This window comes from Abrus precatorius, unplaced genomic scaffold (assembly GCF_003935025.1).
Source record: "Abrus precatorius isolate BTA unplaced genomic scaffold, Abrus_2018 Scaffold7, whole genome shotgun sequence".
Lineage (NCBI taxonomy): Eukaryota > Viridiplantae > Streptophyta > Magnoliopsida > Fabales > Fabaceae > Abrus > Abrus precatorius.
In genome coordinates this window covers 14,739,772-14,761,392 of record NW_020874417.1, presented here as the reverse complement: position 1 = coordinate 14,761,392, position 21,621 = coordinate 14,739,772, and the positions used below count along the sequence as shown (strand labels likewise).

Sequence of the window (21,621 nt, the reverse complement as noted above, 5' to 3'; positions counted from 1 at the left end):
TGCCGATGTAAAAATAAATAATGCCGCACAGTATAAAACAAATTTAGGTACCAAATGTCACTGAATGGCGGACAATAAGTGATTCGTTGTTGGATCCTTTGTTTTCGATTATATTAACTTGCATGATATCTAGAAGAAAAAGAGCTCGATAGGATTTTTCACTATAAACAAATTACTAATGTCTTTTACCCAAGTTTTTTTATGTCTAATAAATCATCTTAGCACCCGGAATAAGAGACGAGAAAAGGAAATAAATAGTTATAGTAATGGCCGACAAATTTCACTTATCTCACTAATCAAATCATCACGTTACAAAATTATCTACGAACAATATAAGCTTAAGGTTTTGATGACAAGGCAAATATTGCAGCTTGTGTCACTTAGTTAGAGCCATGATCAAGGCATAGTAATGTTGCTGCAGAAAGCCTGAAAGTACATATGCTCCATCCCACACACATCGTGGTATGAGGATCAAGACTGAATAGTCAAAGAAACCACTACTTTCATTAACTTTTCCAATCATATTAGACCATGCACCAATAGCAGGCAGCAACTGTCACTCCATAGCAAGACTTTGACCTCGGCAACAGAGGCGTTCTATGACTCAGCAGCAGCATCTTCACTAGGCAAGCCAAATATTCGAAGATTCCGGTCCATTGATCCCACCGCTATGTACTGAGAATCTGGACCAAATTTTACACACGTGGCTTTACCTGGGAAGAAGTTCAAGTAGCGTCTTAGTAAGTAGTAACTAGACAAACATGGAACCCTCAAAGCCCGAAGGAAAAAATAAACAAGGGGGAAAAAAACAGAACCTGTTCCAGATAAATCAGGAAAAGTTTTGATACAGTTCCATTCAGACTTCACATTTGCAACTTGGTAAATCCTGAATAAATTAACAGGTGCTGGAAATCAGTTTCAGGAAAACAAATGAAAGGGTTGATAAATTGACAAGTCTGAGAAGATTTTTTGCTGTAAATTCTGGAAATGTCACTAAATTCAGTACTACACAGTTTTCCTCACCTTATATCAGAGCCTGCAATTGCAAGGTAGGACCCACTGTGGTCGAACTCCACTGCAATATAGAGAGAACTAAATGAGGACCTTTTGAAATAAGAGTAATTTCTTATCCTGCGTCCAAAATAAGTTCTATGTTCATCAAGTGAAAATAAATACCAGAGTTTGGTGGAGTTTCTGAATCATAAGGGGTAAAATTCCTAAAATTTTTCAATTTACGAAGATCCCAAAGCTTTACACCATCGTGAGCAGCAGTCTGTTAAATTTAAGAGTATAAGAATACCATATAAACAATCATCCTACTTTTAGTTACATTTCTCACATACCGCAAGGAAGTATCCATTCTCAGAAAAAGAAATGGAAGTTACTGGCCCAACATGTCCATCAAACCTAGCAACATTTGCCTTCAACCAATGGAAGAAAGTAAAACACAGAATTAAAAAAATATTAATATTTAACTTCAAATAAGAAAAAGTGAAATTGTATACCTGACTTTTTACATCCCAGATCTTAACAAGAGAGTCTGTGGTGCCAGTTCCAAGAATGAGACCATCAGGATGAAAAGCTGCAGATGTATAGCCTTCAGAAGAACCTGATGAGTCGAAAACCTACACAACTCAAATCATTAGTGGTTTGATTTAGAACTTAAATAGGAAAGACAGGGAATACTAAGAACACACTCTTAACACTTGGTTGTTAGTTGAAATTTATTAGAAACTACAGAAGTACAAGTGAGACCCATGTAATTTGTGATTTTCAATAAATTTCAAGCAGTAACAAAGTGTGTTTGAAAAAGTGTATGAGTGTAGCTAGCATTTCTCTAAAAAGGACTGAAGAGGTTAAAAATTATTACTTTCAGAAGATAGTTTTGAAAGAAATTTAAAAACTCCACATTCTTTAGACACTTCTACAAAACCATTTCATATAGAAATATAACTTCAACAGTGCACTAAACACCAAGTTAATTTTCATATTATGCCAACAAAAAAAAAAAAAAAAAAAAAAGGCTCCCCAAAAGGAAGGTCCATGTTCATGCATATTTCTTCCCTTTTATTGCCTGTTGTATTACAGAAGAAACAAGAGATGATACCTGAGTCAGACATGTCCCTGAAGAAAGTTCATAAAAGCACCAAGTGCCGTCAAGTGAAGCAGTCACAAAGTAATTATTGGTGGCATGGACAGTGACAGCTTGTACCTGAAAAATTGGAAAGACAAATCACTCTTGCATCACATTCAGTGCATAAACAAGACAAGTATAATTAGCAGGGGTTCAGGGAAATATATATTTGAAATAAGCCTCGTAGTTAGGAACAACAATCTTGAACGCATGCAATTGCATGGATTGAAAATGGTTGATTTTATAGACAAAACACGTGATGGATATGATACAAAAGAAAAAACATTAGCCCCTATTTCTACTAGTACTAGACTACTAATATTCCTAGTCGTATATGGAAACATATCAAGATATGCAATGAAACATAGAAACAACTCCTAAGTGATTATCAAAGATTCTTGAATATATTAAAAAATACAACAATAGCATTGAGATATTTCCTAGGTACTCTTAACACACTCTCAAACTAAAGCTTAGTTACAGTAAATAAAAACTAATAACACAACCTTCAGGCAGGAGACAAGGGCCAGGCTGCATTTGTAGCTGGATTCTGGAAACACTGGCCAGACTGAATCTAGGAAAGATATGGGGGCTAGATTACATCTGGCTTGGGTTCAGTTCAGATAAAAGTGCCTAACAACACCTGGGGTTGGAGACAGGTCAAACTACATCTGGGACAAGAAATGGGAGCCTAAGTATATTCAGCACTGGGGGTGAAGGGCAATGAAAAGATAGGTTGATAAGGAGCCAATCTACAGAAAGATGGGCCCAAACAGAGACAGTCAGTGCAAAAACATGCTAGAACAGCCAATCCATGGAAAGGCAACCTAAAACAAAGACCATCAGCAGAAAAAGAGGCTGAAACAGACTTCATTTGCATAAAGAAGGCATAAAAAAATAAGGGCATTGAACAGGGTTTTGTAGGTATCTGAGTTACACAATATCGACATAATAAAAAGGAGAAACTATTCTCAATGTGGATACAACATGCTCTGATAGACTGATAACAAGCCAGGAATCAACTATTCCAAAAGCTTAAGCTATTAGTTGAGGATACATGAATTATGCAAGAGCTATGTGGGCTTGAGACAAAGGTCAATGCACAAACCCACCTACCTTCTGCTGAAATTCCAAATATTACGAGAAAAATGGGGATGGCAGGGATAGAAATCTAGATTACTTGGTTATTGAGCAGATGAAACCACTCCAATCATAGTTTAGAGATTCTGAATAACATTCTCTACTATATAATGATGTGATTAATATGATACAGAAAGATAAAGCACTAAATATTAAACTAGTACCACACTCCTAAGATCAAGTCAAATAAAATATATAAACAAAAAGGAAATATGGAAACTGCTACTAAGATATAAATATACTCATAAGATACAATAATAAAATTAAAAGATATTTCCTAGATATGCTTAATGATCAATAATGTAGCTTCTGTACACATGAATGATTGGAATTATTATTGAAGTACTGAGGAATAATTTTCTTTCATGGGTTGTTTGGCAGGAAAGGAGTATATGAATGGAAAGAAAGAAATAAAGGAGAAAATGAATGATTTTTTATTTGTTTGGCTCAGAAGGAAAAAAAAAAAAGAAAATGTGTATGTAAAAAAGTCTAAAACAATCCTAAAAATTGGTTTATATAACATAAATTTTGGGAAACATGCCAAGAGATGAGCAAATTTTCTGCAAAGAACAATGGTGGGCCCCATTACGAATTTCTTTTCTCTCGTTTTCTTGTCAATCCAAAGAAAAGAAAAGACCTAGGAAACCATGTTTCCTCCCTACTCTATTTATCTTGTATTCTTTTGTTTCAAAGTTCAAACATATGCTTATGCTTATTGGTATAAAGTTAGATGGATTTATCTGCTATGAATGGAGATAATTCAGATTCCAACTCTATTCATTGAGAGGAGGGAGACTCTATACCATAAGTCAAATCTGCATGAGATGAATGATTCTACAATTTTTCATGCTGCCTACAAATCCAATCTGCATGAAAAATGTGTTTTGCTGTGCACAAGAAAAGTATGCTATCTGAAAATAGAGAAAATAAAGAAAGACTTTATTTTGTCTTGTCTGCACCTCTTCTTTTCTTCAGTTCAGATCAATGTTGTCGAATAGCGGCTATATATCATTTTTGCATAGTGGATTTTGGGCTTGTGGTTATTGCATGCAAGGTTTAGCCATGTTCGAAATAGCAGACACTATTAGGGTAAAGTACTCAATGAGTACCTGCAAAATTTACCCTAGAGTATTTATCTGTTAAACAGGTACGAGTATGGATACCTAAGTACTCACCTACCACATACCCGCACTTATATATATATATATATATATATATATATATATGAAGTTATCTAAACATATTATTTTTATAAGTAATTGTATATGATATTGACGAAGCATTCATGATTCATTCATTATTTTTTATTGCTTACACCCCTTTGTTATGCATTTTTTTTATTATTTAGCAAGAACAAATGTTAACAATTAAGTCATCTTCAACAAAATTCTTTTATCGTGCTTTTTGCATAATGTGAACAATTTCTTGTTTATACAATACTGGTAAAATACTTTATTAATATTATAAACTTTCCATATTCTTTTTATACTTTCAGCATAATTTTTTAATAACAAACCTCACTTACATGAATATGAAAAAAAAAAGTCAACAAGTGGATACTAGTATTGGATTTTAAAATATAATTCTAACATGTGTTTCGAAAAAGGAGAATCTCCTTACAAAGTGCACAGTAACTAGAAATATTGTTCTACTTTATCCTTTCAAATATTTATTTTTATTTTTATTTTTACATGTTATTTTGCAACAAACAATTAACCTTTTCTCTAGATGAAATAGAAAATAATTGAAGAAAGAATTGCAGACACTTGCAAAAATGGAAAGTGCAGAGAAATAGATGTAGGATTGTAGGGAACTGAATAAGCTGTTGCCTCCATGATGTTCTCAAGCAGGAATAGTTTAGTGTAAGATTTCGGATTTTTCCAGCCATTTGGGGAAGGTCATTATTTGAGGACTTCTTTGCTTGATTTCTGAAGGTGGAGGTTTGAAGAAATTTCTATAATCAGAATCTCCTTACCCTTTTCATTTTTTTATTCTCTTATCTTCAAAACATTTCTTATATTCTACAAAAGAATTCATATCAAGCCATACCATTGAACTTGAGAAACAATCAAAATGGGGTTCAATCCTATAAAACAATCTTACATGCCACCAGATCTACTAAAACCACTATCAGGCAGCAAAGAGCATGGTATCACTCCACAGGTAAAATTTAATATTGTGCCAGCAAAATTATCACACAAATATAGGGAAAGAATAATGTTGAAGAGGAAACATAATTGATTGACAAACATCAAAGGCCAATCTGAAAGCTTTATTAATTACTGTTGAGTCACCAGCAGAACATATTAAGTAATACACCATGCCCACATCAATTGAACATATATTAACCTAAAACTCATCAATAAGCACAAGTGCACAGCATAGCTATGCCTCAATTTCACTGATGAAAAAACATTGAAATGTAATCTTCAGAAAAAAGGAGAAAATTTTTCCAGTTTATTTTTACAGCAGCATTAGAAGCCCTAGAGAGGACTACTGTTAATACATAAAATTATAACTAATTATGGATGTGATATAGTAACATTAGTTTCATTTACCTCAGCTGTATGATCCTTTAAGATGTGCTTGCAGTTATAGTTACCATCATCTGACCCTTGCCACAAACGAACTGTCTGCAACATAAAGTTAAAATATTGACCACATGAAAGAACAAAATGACAATAGCTAACTTGTATTAAAAAGTTGCAGATTAGAGAAAATTTTGAACATAATCAATTTGTTTCCTTTGTTTGATGACAGAGTTGAAAGAATCAATTTACTGATTACTAGCTGATAACTAGAGAATATTATCCAAAATATTCTTGGACAAGCGCAACATAAGCACTTGTGTTAGAACTTTGATCAAATTGGCTGAGTAAAGTTACAACTGCAAGTATTAGTCTTTAGCACCAAACTACATTTTTTCAGTTTTCTGGGTGCAGTTGAATTCACATTACAAGTCATACACCATTTTTGGTTGACTGAGTGAGAATAACAATCAACAGAATATCATTTTGGATTCAAAGACAACTTCATAAAAGTTTGGAATTACTCTACCCAGTGTGCAACAAACAAGCTCAGAAATTCAGAAAACATTTGTGATTATAAAAAGTGGCTATGCTTGGACAGAACATGTGTCATGCTATACAATGTCCGTTCTAGGAAGAAGAAAGATGATTTATGATTATAAAATTGTTCCAAATTCCCAGTAATTTAACCTAAAGTGAAGGATAGCATTTCACCTTATCTGCCGAACCAGTTAAGAATGATTCACCCTGAGCTACAAACTTTACACTTGTAACCTACAATAAGTATCAATAATTAGATAAAATTTTTGAAGGAAAGATAACTCTGGCAATTCCAACTAAAATAAAACCTTTTTAGAGTGACCACTGAGTGTAGATAATATCTGTCCTGATGGTCGGTCAAAAATAACAGCATTTGTATCAATACCTCCAGTTGCAATTAGGTCCTGTAAACCAGACAGTGAGATGATCCTTGATTAGAACACAGTAGTTTGCTAGTTAAAGAAAATGACAGTGCCTTTTTTGCATGTTTCCTATTTATCGATAAAAAGCCATACCTTAGAATAAAGGATATCAAGAGATATAATGCCCTGTTTGTTTGTTTTGTGAAAGGGATGACTAGATATCTGGGTATATGCCTCTACAGCTTCAACAGGAGCCAAAGTAGCAGGAATCTGAAACAACCAAAAAAGAACATGAAAAGGCAAGTGCAAACATTCAAGTTTATAATTAGAAACATCAAAGTAATATTTGCATTGTTCCACAAGGAAAAAGAAAATTACAATTTCAAAAGTCAAGTTAAAACAAGTAAAAAGGAATAATATAAGTGCCATCAAATTCCAATCTGTCAAAAGCTCTAAGCAAAACTGAGCCCAAAAAGGAAGAAAAGCGTTAAATTATGCAGTTAATCCCTATAGTTGACACACGTTTACAAAATAGTCCTTATACTTAAAAGTTACGTTTTATTCCCTATCCAAATGTTTTGTTAGGTTTCGGTCCCTATTGTTTAGATTTTGGCCCTTATCATTAAGGGTGTTAATAATGTTATAATGGCAGAAACTAAAATGTAACAATATACTTACATAGGGACTAAAACAACAGTTTTCTTAAGTTTAGGGACCAATTTGTAAACAAGTGCTAACAATAGGAATAAAATATATAGTTTAACAAAAGTAAAAAAAAAATAATTTTGGTTAACTTGTCTAGAAAAAATTCAAAATGAGTCACCAAATAAATGAATCATGAATTTTAAAAATACTTAAAAACTCATATATTTAAGTTAAAAGATCATTTATGGTTTAAGACTATATATATTTTTTTATAAAACTTATTGATTTGGTAAATACATAAATCAATAAAAAAATAATACTTATAGTTAATAAAATACTAAAATTAGTTCACATATAATAAAGACTTCTCATTATGGTTAAAAAAAAATATCTTAGGCATATATCTAGTCTTTTTGAGTCGATATAATAGGACAAAAAAAAAAAAACTAGATACGCCTAGATATCTTTTTTATCTAATTGATAGAGGAAGTAACAAAAAGACCAACTAATGATGTTTTGAGTTAATATAATAAGAATTGCTTACTTATATCATGATAAAAAATTTTGAATTCATTCATGTAGTAAAGTTGGTCCTCTAAAATTGAGTAATAGTGTAATTTTACATCTCATTCGTCAAGAACAAAGTGTTATGAAGATAAAATCAAGTTATAATCATAGTAGTCAAAATTGAGATTTTACATAGGATCGAAGAAGGGGTGAAAGATCATAACTCGTAAGATCGTAAGATCTTACAAAATTGTATGAATGCATATAAAATAGTATAAATATAAAAATGAAAGAAACTAAACAAAGACAAATGAGAGAAGGGAACCACCCTTAACTCAAAACAGAAACAGGCACATGCCCATTAAAAACAGAGACAGAGAAGAGAAGGAAAAGATGGATTAGGTAATTTATTCTGATGGAAAGACTATTTTGCCCTTAAAAAACATTTATAGCAGAATCATTTTAAGGGCAAAAAGGGAAAGTCAAATTATTTTTAAAAGATAAGAAGTCTTTTTTACCCTTAAAGAACCCTAAAATCTGCCTCATTCTAGGGATAGAAAGGAAAGTCGACAACTTTTGCTCTAGCGGCACTGTTGCACTGCAAATTAGGCTATGACGATGGCTGCAAATACAGCTGCAATATATGACACGCACGAGCGGGGTGGTGGATACCCACAGCAAAACGCTCCAGTATGACAAGGTCAAAAGCAATAGGGATCGCAGAGCAGAGGAAAGGTTTAGGGATCACAGAGCGCAATCAATTTTAGGGTTTCAAGCAAAACAGGTCATGGGTGGTTAAAAATTGGGTTTGAAAACACGGGGGATCTTTACATTCTGGGATGGCAGTCCCACCCGATCTTGCTAAATCACAACCCTGGCACCGAGTTAGCATGGAGAGGGAGTTGAAGATCGTAAAATCATGCGATTTTACTTTCTGACATGTGAGTTTGACTACCATGATTATAATACATGTATTTTCTTAACTAAATTTAGTGTATTGTATTCTTTTAAAATTATAATTGACTAAAATACATATTTGATTCCTAAATTTGACATGTTTACAAATTAGTCCTATATTTAAATAAAAACTCACATTTTCATCCCTATACTTAAAAAAACTTGTGTGTTAGTCTTTATACTTAAAACAACTAATGTTTTAGTCCCTACACGAAAATTTTGTTATTGATTTGGTCCCTTGCATCATTAATGTCATTATATCGGTAGAAACCAAAATGTAACATAACACTTGTATAGGGACTAAAATGTTACTTTTTCATATAAAGGAACTAATGTGTAGATGTGTCAACTATTTCGATTAAATGTATAATTTAACAGAAAAAGAAGATACTAACAAATAAGAAAATATTATTGCAAAGCAAAAAACAATGCATTTATATATTATCATGAGGAATACCTGTCTCTTTTTCCTCTGCTGGGAAAGAGCAGCATTGCAGTCACTAAGCTCAGAAATTATGCTAGAAGACATTCCAGGATGCATTTTCTTTGCACCAGGTGCAAGATCCTCATCCTCAGCAGCTAAAATGCAAGATAATCCAAATAAGCAATTGAAACAAATAGCAACTATGGAAAATATCCATGAGGAAGCACCAAATGTATGCTTTCGAACACTCACATTTTATCTATAATAATAATAATGGGGGCTCCTTTTGAAATTTATATCAAACTCATCCTAGAAAGTAATTTTCAAAATTGCAAAAAATAGGTCAAAAGTTTGACGAAATGATATTGTGAAAAACACCTCTTTTCCCATTGCTCAGAACAGGGGCATTTGCTGCCACAGCATTTGGAGCAGAAACAGTGAACTTCCTTTCTGCTTGTGAAAGGAAAGACCTAGCTTCATCTCGTTCCTTTTTAAGTCTTGCAATCACTCGGCAAGCAGCATCATGCTACACATTAAAACTGTAATAAATAAAGGGTAACTCTGGCAGTGGAAAATATAGCAACAAAAATACTATCATTTTGAAATCAATATCAAAAGATCATATTGAAATAAAAAATAAAACCAAGGAATGAAAAGTTCAACAATAAAGAAATAATATTAAAGCAGAATAAGTCAAGCAAAAGATAATAATAAAAAACTTGAACGGGAATATAGCTGACAACTTATAACACTTATTTTTCAAAAAACTAAAAGGCCCATTAAAAAATGGTATCAATCTAAAATGTTTCAATTTCCATCAGTAGAAAAGAAATTAAAGAAGTCTAAACTGGAAAAAAAATTATAACCAAAATGAAAACCTAAAAAGGCAAGAAACCTTGAAGTTTTGGAGGTTGTAAATTCAAAGGCCAAGAAATGTAAATGATAACTGTAGAAGACAACAATTTAGGTCAATAACCTTGTTGCTCTTACCTGATATAGAGCATGACTAAGCTCTTGCCTTGCTGTGTGCAGTTGTTGCTCCAACGCAAAATTAGATAGCATCAACCCATCCCATTCCTATAAATAAGACATATCAAACCATCATGAGTGGAAGACTACAAAGTAGTATTCTTTCAACATAGAGAAGACAAACACATGTCTAAGCATCTCTAATTATTGACTTAGAAAACTTATTAATAGAAACCACAATTAAAATCCCTATTCAATAATGTAAAGCATGTAATTCTTTTTAAAAGAAATCGGCAGCATACAGTTTCAAGTGAAGTCATCATATGCCAAAAATTGTAAGGAATACTTAGCCTGAATTCCATACATTTTGGAACATTCCAATCATGCCAGGGATGCTAGCTGCCTGAATGGGTCTGGGCTTCACTATCTGCATGATAAATTATCCTGATTCAATCAGTATATTGCAAATGAATGCTTGAAAAGCATTGAATCACATCAAACATGGGTGGCTTAGTATATAGTTAAAAACTCCATACTCAATATTAAAAGCATAGAACAGATACCATTTACCACCATACCTTCCCTGTCTTGACTGGTACAATGTCGTCCATAGTAAGTGGTTCTCCAGTAATTGGACACTTCCCATAATCCTACTCAACATTTTTTTGCAAATTTGAATATAAAATGTCAAAAACAGATTAGTAATAATATATGTACAGATAAGCTTAAAGATAACAAATAATCAAATTAAGCGTGACCGCAACACCCATTGCATAGCAAAATACACACAAAACAAAAAGGCACCTCAATCATGTTCCACAAGTAACTGCATATACAAACGCCTCACTTTCCTTTCTCTTTCAGTAGATTGAACATGAACAGAGAGCAAACAATTAAAAAAAAAAAAAAACCGTACCGCTTCACTGAAATAAGAAGGCACATAACAGACCTACTACAAAATCAAAATATATTTTTGCCGCTTGACAGTCCTATCCTATTAACTTTAACCAAACAACCAATACAAAATCTAGTTTCTGAAATGAGCAAAAATAAGAAAGAAAATGTAAAAATTTATTAAAAAAAAAGATTTAAAAGATTAGTCACTGAAACGAGTCAAACAACTAGGAATCTGAAATTACAGCCATGAGGTCTATAAACCAGTCTCCCGAAGTCCAAAACCAAACCCTTAATTTCAACTACAAAAGAAGGTCCCTTTCTTTACCCACTTCCATTGTTCAATAATTACAACACTTTTCTTAATTTTCCCTTCATTCTTCACCCAGTTTTACTCATTCTATCAGCAAATTGAACTGCGGAAGGTGCTTGAACATGAGAGAGAGAGAGAGAGAAGGGTTACCGAAATGTGTCTCTCAATCAAACGCTTCTCAAAGAGAAGACCGGAGTTCTTCGACACCACGGGCTCTTCCGGAACTTCGCCGGAGACTGCAAATAGGCAAAAAACGACGACGTAGGTTCAGATCAGCAAAATTAAATTAAAAATAAGAATGAAATAAAGCACAGTAGAATGAAGCGTTGAATCAGAATAAGAAGAAGTGAAAATAACTGGAGCAATTCATGGTTGAAGCGAGGGTCGAGAATGAGAGCTAGGGTTTTGGGTTTTGGAGCGGTGTGAGGGCAGACACAGAGGGAAATGGAAGTGAACCAAACGAAACCACCGCAAGTGTTTCAGATTTCAGACGTCTTTTATTATGCAGGACAGGCCCAAATACCCGGTCCATTTCAGACATCTTTTACCATTTTCGGGTCACATTTTTAAATTTGACTGAAATACCAATTTTGCCCCTAATTTTTTTCACTACTACGTTTACCTCTCTTCCTTACTTTTTTTTCACAACTTACCATAGATTTTTCTTTTTCTTTGAAAATATCCAAAGTATCCTCCCGCGTTATCCCTCCTGCCTACATTTTATATGTACAATTAAAATTTATCATTTATATAATTTATTATTTCATTGACTCAAGAAATGTAAATTAAATAAAAAGATTTAGATCATATATATTAAAATGGTATGATCACAAGGTTTTTGGTAGTTTAAAGAAGAAGATGAAATTTTTTATAATTTTGCCTTAAATGAATTTTTTTACTTAAAAAAGAATAACTCTGTCACTAAATTCTCTTTAACAAATTATTTTTTTTACTAAATTTATTTGGGTGAAAATTTTTCACGTAATTGAATTTAAAATACAGGTCACAATTTGTAATACCTTTATTTATTTATTACATATTTATTTTGTTTATCATTTATTATTGTATTTTATTTTTAAAATAGAAGAAGTTAAATTTTTGGAAGCTGCTGAGGATCTTACTCAAGCAAAATTGAGTTTTCTAAACTAGACGTTTCAGGATATTCTCACTCAAGTGAGAAAGGTCTTGCTCAAGTGAGAATGGATAATATCACTATAATTGTCCTCTCATCCAAGTTAGAAGCCCCTCACCCAAACAAGAAGGTACAGGAAAATGAGAAGTTCTTTGGACCATGTCTTGCTCAGGCGAGAAGGGATCTCACTCAAACAAGATTATTAGAAAACATGTAAATGCGAGCAAAGTCTTGCTAAAGTGAAAGGCCATGAGCAAAAAGGGTATTTAAGAAAATTCTTGTTCTAAAACTTGCATTACAATCCAAGCAAACACTTCTCACTTTTCTCTCAGAACGTTTTCTTTCCTTTTCTAGAGAAAATTCCTTTGATTCTCAAACTACCTTTAAATCCAAGCTCAGATGTCTTTCTCTTTTGATTCCAAGTAAATTCTTTGGAACTCAATCTTCTCAGCTCACTTCTATTTCTCTATTTTCTCTCTTCTCAAAAGTGTTCCACTTTGAATATATGGAAAGAACTTGGTCTTTAAATGATCTCTTCCGCAAAACTCTTCACAAAATCATCTCTTTAAGATAATGAGGGTTCTATCCCATCATTTAAAGCTTTTACTACAGAATTTCCTTCCATTTTTGTACACATACCCTGTATAGTATGTGGTTATATGATGTTTATTTTAAAAATCTAAACTTAAAAATGAATTCCTTGGATGTTAAAACTTAGGGTTCAACTCAAGAATCACTTAAATAAGAGTTTTCTAGAGAAAGTTATAATTAAGAGAAGATTTAAGTTATTGTCTTGAATTAAATAAATTTTGAAATGGATGATTGCATGATATTTTTTGTTTTGAGAAGTTCGCATGGGATATATAAAAAATGTGTGATACAAAATAATTATATAGTGATGTACTTTAAACCCTAGTACAGAGGATTCATATTTTTAAAGTAGATATAGCATGAAATGCAATTGGAGGTGAGTTCGGTGTATTCAACCTCTAGCAAATTAATTAATGATTTAACTGTATTTGAATGACATGTTATAGTGATTGTGGACATTTATTTGAAAGTTGATGTATATTTAAAAATGGTAAATTCATATTATGATGAGAAATGAAAAGGGTAAAAGTTGTATTATTATGAAAAGTGATAAGAATACGCATGAGTAGCTACAAAAGTACACTAGGAGTATAAAGTTTCAATTTTAGAAATCTGGGAGAAATGAGGGTAGTGAATGTTGTTTACTAATGTGTACATAACTAAAAGCAAAAGCATCACAGGCCTCACATTTATTTTCTAACTAACACTCTTGCTATACTTTTGCTAAAAGGAGTCGCAATGACACACATTATATCTATGTTGCTATAGCTAACCAATGATTATCTATACTTATGAAAGATCTCAAGGGATCTTTGGGACAATGATCGTGTAATTATAATATATATGATCTAACATATTAATTGATATGATTATAATATATGTATTGTAATACTTCAATATGTGTTATTATAATACATGTGTTTTAACTTATTGATTAGTATGATTATATTACATGTATTATACCATTCTAATTGGTGTAAGCATATATTAAATACTAAGATCTTGGTGTATGTTTTTATTTTTAAAAATATTGTTGATATAATTGCCATCATGTTTGCTCTGTGAATTGTTAAATTATTGTTTCAATTTGGTTTTAGCGGTAAGGAGAAGACTCTTCCTTACTTACATTTTCAGGAAATTAGTTAGGATAAATGGCCTATACTAGAATTATATTTTCACTTCGATGTGAGAGTGATATGCTCATTGTGACTTGTTATATTTGATTTTGCAATATATAAATTAAGTCCTAATGTATTTTTGAGGTTATGATATGTAAATTTCAAACTTTTGTGTCTAAATGAAAGTTAATATATGTATATTTTCTTCTAGTTTAAGTGTAAATTTACTTAGCAAGTTATAATATAATGATAAATCCCTCTTATTTTCTTCAATAACCAAACACTCACTTTTCTTTTCTTTTCTTTTTAATCAAAATCATAATAATTCTTGATGTGTTTAAAAATCAAATCAAATTATTTTAAAATTTCTAAATTGATCTAAAAAAAAATACTACAATTTATTTTTAAAAACTAAAAACTGTTTTTAAAAAGTAAATCAAATATGCTCTATAATAGTTTAATTTTATTTTTGTTTCAAATTTGTCTTCTCTATTTTAGTTTAATTTAGTTATTTAACTTTCATTTTTGTTTTAAGTTAGTCCTTCTATTAAAACACCATTAAGTTTCTGTTTTAGTAATGATTGAAATTGATTGAGTAGTTACTTTAAAACTATATTATAACTAACATATAAACTTTTTTTATTATTTTATGAGTTAAAATGAAAGATTAAAGCATAAAAATTAGTTATTGCATTCATCAAACCTTAATTTTGAACATTTTTTCAATAATTATTGAAATTGATCGAAAAATTCTTTAAATATTGAGTTGCAATTAACATATATAAAATAATGTAATTTCATTGAATAAAATAAAAGATGAAATTGATTCATTCTTCAAGTTTAGTTTTCATCATTCATGGAATTTCTATATTTGAACCAATGATTGATCAAAATATTTTAGAAATTTTATTCGTTATATACAACTACTTTAATGATGTGTTTTATATTAAAAAAAATGCATGTTTTATAAATTATTTTAATAGTTACTTGCAATGTTTACTTTATCTTATTTAGTGTACAATTAATTTTATTTTATTTTTCTCTATTTATGATATATGCTATAGTCCAATAAAATAACTTTAATTGTATTTTTTTTATCATAATAAAATGTTATGTTTTTTTATATGTCAGTCTTTTTCATAAAAACACGTATAATTCTTTTTCCTTATACTTATTTAAATTGTTTTATATGTGAAGAAAATATGTGTCACTGTCCTTGTGTGATCATATAAATTATGTTGTGAATTTTTTTTTTCTCTTAAGTTTTTATGAAAAGTTATAAATTGTGGTTTCAAATTGAAATGAGTTAAGTATTGTGTAAAAATAATAATTTACATTAAAAAATATCATGACTTCATATTAATAATAATATAAGTTTAAATAAAATTATAAAATGTTGATCAGTTAAGAGCTAAAGTAAAGATGATATATAAATATTTGTTCTTAAGGTTGGTGTAATGATAATTGAATTAGAATGTATGTTAGTTATAATAAAAATCAATTTGTATTAATTTTAGAGTCTGTTTAAAATGTTTTACAAACAATTAACAACTCTCGTAAATTATTTTTAAATTATTATAATAAATTTAATCATTAAATTTATCATATAAATTATCCTTATAAAAATAACTTATTAAATATATACTTAAATAAATTATATATCTAAATGCATCCTTAGCTTTCTGTTTTTCTACTTTAATCTTTCTTATTCTATATTTTTATGGCATTTCAAGCATAAAATAAAAGTTCATACAACAATCTTTATATTTTTAATTTTCAAAATTTTAAACTAATTACAAATAATGTTATAATTATTTTATTTGTAAATTATTGACTTGTAAAAATTATACACTATTTTATTTAATAGATTAACCTTTTTATGTGACATTAGTGGCATAATTTTATTAAACTCTTATTATGTTCCTGTTGAATGAAAACTTGCTATTATTTTGGATTTTTGTGCTAAGAATTCTTAATTATTTTATTGATATTGCTGAATTGGCTGGAGGACTTAGATATCCTTAAGGAAGTCCTAGAAACTTCTGATTTTGATGGGGAGCTTTGGCATGAGTTTGTAATCATTTGGTTAAGAAGATCAAGATTGAATTTTGTTTACCATTTTATTGTTATGGTTCGTACTAGTAATTGTATAGCTTTATGCTCATGAAGTTTGGCAGAGTCATATTCCCACATGACAATCCAAGTAACTCCTAGACTAACTACAAAAGATAAAAGTTGACATTCTGGTGTAAAATTTGTATTTCTTTTAAAATATTCCATAGCTTTTCTAGCTTCTTCGGGAAATATTGATATTTCTGTTCCAGAATCAAGACACGAGTAATGGAACTACTTTGAAAATTTAAATGAGCTTCCTTTTTTAAACCAAATAAACCAGGAGTGAGTTGTTGATCTAAGATACATCATATTTCTCCATGCATTTATATAATCAAAATAATTATTATAAAACTCTTGTATTAGAATAGGGGCTTTAACATCCTAAATTTTTATTTCTCAAATTTTAAAACATATTTATATATAACTCGAATAAATAATATAAATTTCATATTTAATGATAGTATAGAAAGAATGTACAAGAAAATTAAAACTTTTCTACAATTTAAACCATTTCCAATGTTTCATTATCAATATAATATGATGAATAAAGAAAAGTGTAACTCAATAATCATAATATACCAAAGTAATGAAAGAAATATAGATGATAAACTTTTAATTACATATGATGAATATAATGATTTACAAACTATTCATCAAAACATGTAGGACTTAGAATAGTAATTACATAATCAAAATAAACTAAGTCTCATAACAGTTTTAAGCCCCATCCAAATACTGAGAATGCGGTGCTAGTCGTTACCATGACATCCTTCTATCTCTGCACAATCCTTAGAATCAAGATCTTTATTTAATTCAAGGAAAAGATCGCTCGAATTAGTCATGACTCGCTCAAAAGTTACCCGGGTCGGCCTTTTGAGATGATCGTGGTCATGGTATGTACACAGGTAAGTCATTGATACCGGAGTCCTTACTGTACCTTTATAAATATATATAAATTGTGAATCCTATTATTTACATGAAAATCTAAAGGAATACTACAATATAATTCCATCTCTAAAATATAAATATGGTTGGGTACATCATCACAATCGATAGCCAGCTTAAAGTAATAAGTTCTCTGATACTCGTTAAATACATAATTTAGTGTACACTATACAAAACTATCTATTAATCTAATTCTTTCCTGGAGTGCCATCATCCTGGTTCCCTAAAAATTTTAGTAAGGATGAGCATCTATTCTACCATTTTACAAACTATATTACAGAAAAATCATAGTTATAACATAAAAGAAAATATAATCATTTCAACAACAAATTAATAGAACGATAACAAATCACGTAGTCACAACACATGAATTTGTCATACATAATTTAATTTCTCTCCCTTAAACACTCACATCCAGTGCACTATGATCACAGAAAAATGATGCTTCCAACATTTCTTGATGTCTTACTTAACTAGGTAAATAGTCGCCGGTTAGCCCATGCGTACGGATACAACGTATACAATAATGGCCCCCTTAGCAAAGGTATAGTCAAAAGTCTAGTCAGGAAACGAGTGTGAAGTCATGTGACGCATTCGCTCTCAGAAAAAGTGTGTACATATACCCGAATGTCACTCACCATCCTACATTTTCCCCAGATTTTTCATTATCTCCAGACTCTATACCTCTAGTATATCTCTATAACTATTGACATTAGATTCATTCAATATTGAACACTTATACTCAACCAAGAATCCTTTCATTTTTCATTTATAAGATTGTGCTTAGTAAAGCACTTCCAAACTAAGTCCATCACTCATATCATCTTAATACAATTTCAATTATTAAGTCATTCAGACTAGTATCATTAACCTTTTATCACAGTCACAAAATTCTCCTATACATATCTCGACATATAGTCTATGCATTTCAAATCAACAAGTGTAATATCATGCTTTATCATAACATCTCATTATATACTTCATGTAATCATTCATGTAACATCCTAAATTTTTAATCTTAAATTGAGCATTTTATATATACAAAACAGAATAAAATACAAATTATCATATATGACAAGTATTACAACTATGAGTAAATTAAAATCTTTTTGTGAATAAAATTATTTATAAAACTTGCCAACATGATAGTATTAAATAAATAAACAATGAATTTAAAGATCATAATGAACTAGATATAATTTTACAAGTATGGTTACTGAACCTGCATTTAAATATAACAAGTATAATAATTTACAAAATGTTTATCAAAATTTGTGGGACTTAAGATAATAATTACACAACCAAAATAAACAACGTCCCAGGGCAGTCCCAAAATATATCTAGACACTGAAGACCCGATACTAGTCATCACTATGCCATCTCTTTATCCCTGCTAAATCTCAGAATCAAGGTCATTATCTGATCCAAGATAGAGGTCTCCCAAATCGGCCGTAACCTCAACTCCTGATACTCGTTCAAAGGTAATTTAGGTTTGCCTTCCGAGATGGTCATAATCATGGTATATACACAAATAAGTTATGGCTGTTGAGGTCCTAACCGTGCTCTCTCTATATATACATAAGGTATGGTGAATCTAGAGAAACTTACTTGGAGTTATTTAGATTTGACGCCCAAGCTCAGATTCGAGGAGTGATCAAAGTTGGAAGGAGTTTTATGTAAGAGAAGGAAGTGAGAGTTCAAAGAAAATGAGAAGGGAATGTGAGGTTTGGAATGAAATGAAATTTCCATGTTGGAAATTTTTTAAATACCCCTCAACCCTACGTGCTCTCGCTTAAGCGAGGAACTGCTTTCTTGTGTAATGCTATTCTCGCCTGATATTGCTTCCCTAAGCAACAACACCAGACAGTGACATCACTAAGCATCTTTTGATATTCTTGTTTGAGCGAGATAACATCTAGAAAGTTGGATATTTTTAGGTGAGTCCTCGCCTGAACGAGATTACCTCTCACTTGAGTGAGATTGCCCTAAAAATATGTGGTTCTGGGCACTTAGTCTCGCTTGAGCGAGATTTGTCTCGCCTGAGCGAGACCCCTGCACCAGACTTTTATCAAAACACTCTTAAATCATTCTAATACACACTAACACTATATAATATCAAATAATTTATCAATTTATTAAATAAAAAAAAAAGGTGTTACAATTTAAGTAAAAAAATCAAACACACATATCATCAATTTTCCTCACAAGTGATATTACTCCAACATATATTCTCATACAATAATCAGATAATAATGCTCCCATGAGCACATATTATATACTTTAAAAATGATAAAATAGAGCTATCCTTATCTTGAGGTAAGTATTCAGAGAGAGATTGATGAAGGTTATAGTTCAATTGTAATATTACTAAAATTCCAATAATTTCCCTTAATATTATATAATATTGTGCAACAAACTTTATAAAAATTTGTGGATACATGAAAATAAACTGATGGAGGTTAACAAATTTTATATCTTGGTTAGAGTAAAAGTTTAATTCATAATGAAGTAAAAAAAACGCTTTTCGTAATTGGAATTTATAATATAAGCAATACTACTTTACAATAAATTAAGTTTTCAACCTAGATTGAGTATAAATTAAAATTTAAATCGATTAACTACTAAATAATCCACAAAAATTTTAATCAACACTTACAATAGGGTTTATCAATAAATACAAATTCTAAATACAAATTTACTTAGTAATATTACATTTCTTTAAATAAATTAATCCTGACAAAGTAGTTCTTTTCCCACAATCCTTTGCAAGTATGATCTTAGATCGGATCTATCTTCATTAAAATCTTCTTTTACCTGAAAATGTTTGTAAGGGTAAGCAATTTCTTTAAATAAATAAATCCTAACATAGTAGTTCTTTTCCCACAATCATTTGCAAGTATGATCTTAGATCAGATCTATTTTCGTTAAAATCTTCTTTTACCTGAAAATGTTTGTAAGGGTGAGCTTCTCTCACCCAATAAATTCTCATTTTAATAACAATATCTTAGTAACACGAAAAGTGTTTTCAAGTACATTAAACATCAAATTAAAATTCATTTATAAAAATCATTATAATCAAACAAGAAACATTCGTACACATCATTCATTATTCAATCAAATTAAAAAAACTCTATTCTCTCCTATATTTAGCATAATCATTCAATTTCTTAACTTATGGCACTTTAATCATTTCAATCCTGAAGTATTCATTAAACAAGAGTACTCTAGGTACTCATGGGCCCTTAAATTGCTGTCAATATACTCTTCCTAGTTATGATGGTCTTACACTAGCATGAATAATCGTTGTCTGCCTCTACACACGAATACAATATGTGCTTTATTAGGCATTCATAGCAAAGGTGTTGTCAAGAGACTAGTCAAGAAATGTGTAACATCCTTATTTTTGTATTAATTAAAATTGCATTATATGATAAATATGCATGTAAGGGTATGTTAGGAGAGTTTTTGAAATGTTGAACTGTAAGGCTCTCGCTATAGCGAGAAAGATGCAGTGAAAATAGAACATTCTGGAGCACTCTCGCTGTAGCAAGAGGTCCCTCACTGTAGCAAAAGGTGTAGAAAATAGAGTGCAATTTTGTTTGATATTTTTGCTATAGCGAGAAGACATCTCGCTGTAGCGACAATCTCTCGTTGTAGTGAGAAATGACTCGCCATAGTGAGGAATGTTACGAGTAATATTTCGCTGTAGCAAGAATGTTGCGATTCTGAGGGTAGTTAAGGATTTTTCTGCATGAAAAAACATATTATCCTATCATTTTCATGTTCGCTCTGATTTCTCTCAACTTTCACCCTTCCTTTTCAGATAAAACCCCTCAAAACCTTGATTGTTCTTCAAATTTAAGATCGTAGAACCATTTTACACGATCCTAAGTAAGTTTCTCTGAGTTTAACCGTATTTTTATTGTTCATTTTCTTTGAATCTTGTTCTTAAGAAACAAATTCATGTTGTCTAGATAAAAGTGCTATTTTAGGATGTTCTTGATCAACAATATCCGTTTAGATCTTCATTATAAGGTAAGGGGAGCTCTATTCTATCATTATATGATATAAGTTATATGTTGAGTTCATGAGAGCATGTTTATGTAGCAATTTTGATGAGGTATGTATAAGTAAAGAGTATTAATGAAGAAAGATGGCTAATATGCATATGTTTGATGGTTGGTTAACTTATTATACTGTGTAAATATGAAATATATGATGAAAAAGTATAATATTATAGTTGACAAGTTTATAAATGTACTGAATGTGATATTAGCTTATTGCTGAGATATGCCTGAAAATGATGA

General features: G+C 30.7%; 1 protein-coding gene across 4 annotated transcripts; it reads right to left on the bottom strand.

Annotated features, from left to right (window-relative positions):
- Positions 1–131: 131 nt before the first annotated feature.
- LOC113870945 (pre-mRNA-processing factor 19-like) lies at positions 132–11,890 on the bottom strand. Of its 4 annotated transcripts, XM_027507535.1 has the most exons (18): positions 11,771–11,890; positions 11,564–11,649; positions 10,785–10,856; positions 10,571–10,633; positions 10,228–10,314; positions 9,616–9,763; positions 9,271–9,392; positions 6,858–6,974; positions 6,651–6,746; positions 6,517–6,576; positions 5,833–5,907; positions 2,108–2,212; positions 1,506–1,625; positions 1,344–1,421; positions 1,177–1,273; positions 1,024–1,075; positions 816–886; positions 132–713 (listed from the first exon to the last, which is right to left on the bottom strand). In XM_027507535.1, exons 1-18 carry the CDS (start codon positions 11,781–11,783, stop codon positions 598–600), a joined length of 1,578 nt encoding a protein of 525 aa, XP_027363336.1. In that variant the 5' UTR covers positions 11,784–11,890; the 3' UTR covers positions 132–597. The 4 variants fall into 4 exon arrangements, with proteins under 4 accessions (XP_027363336.1, XP_027363334.1, XP_027363333.1 ...); XM_027507533.1 differs by having other exon boundaries at positions 261–713; positions 1,344–1,625; XM_027507532.1 differs by having other exon boundaries at positions 264–886.
- Positions 11,891–21,621: the final 9,731 nt, after the last annotated feature.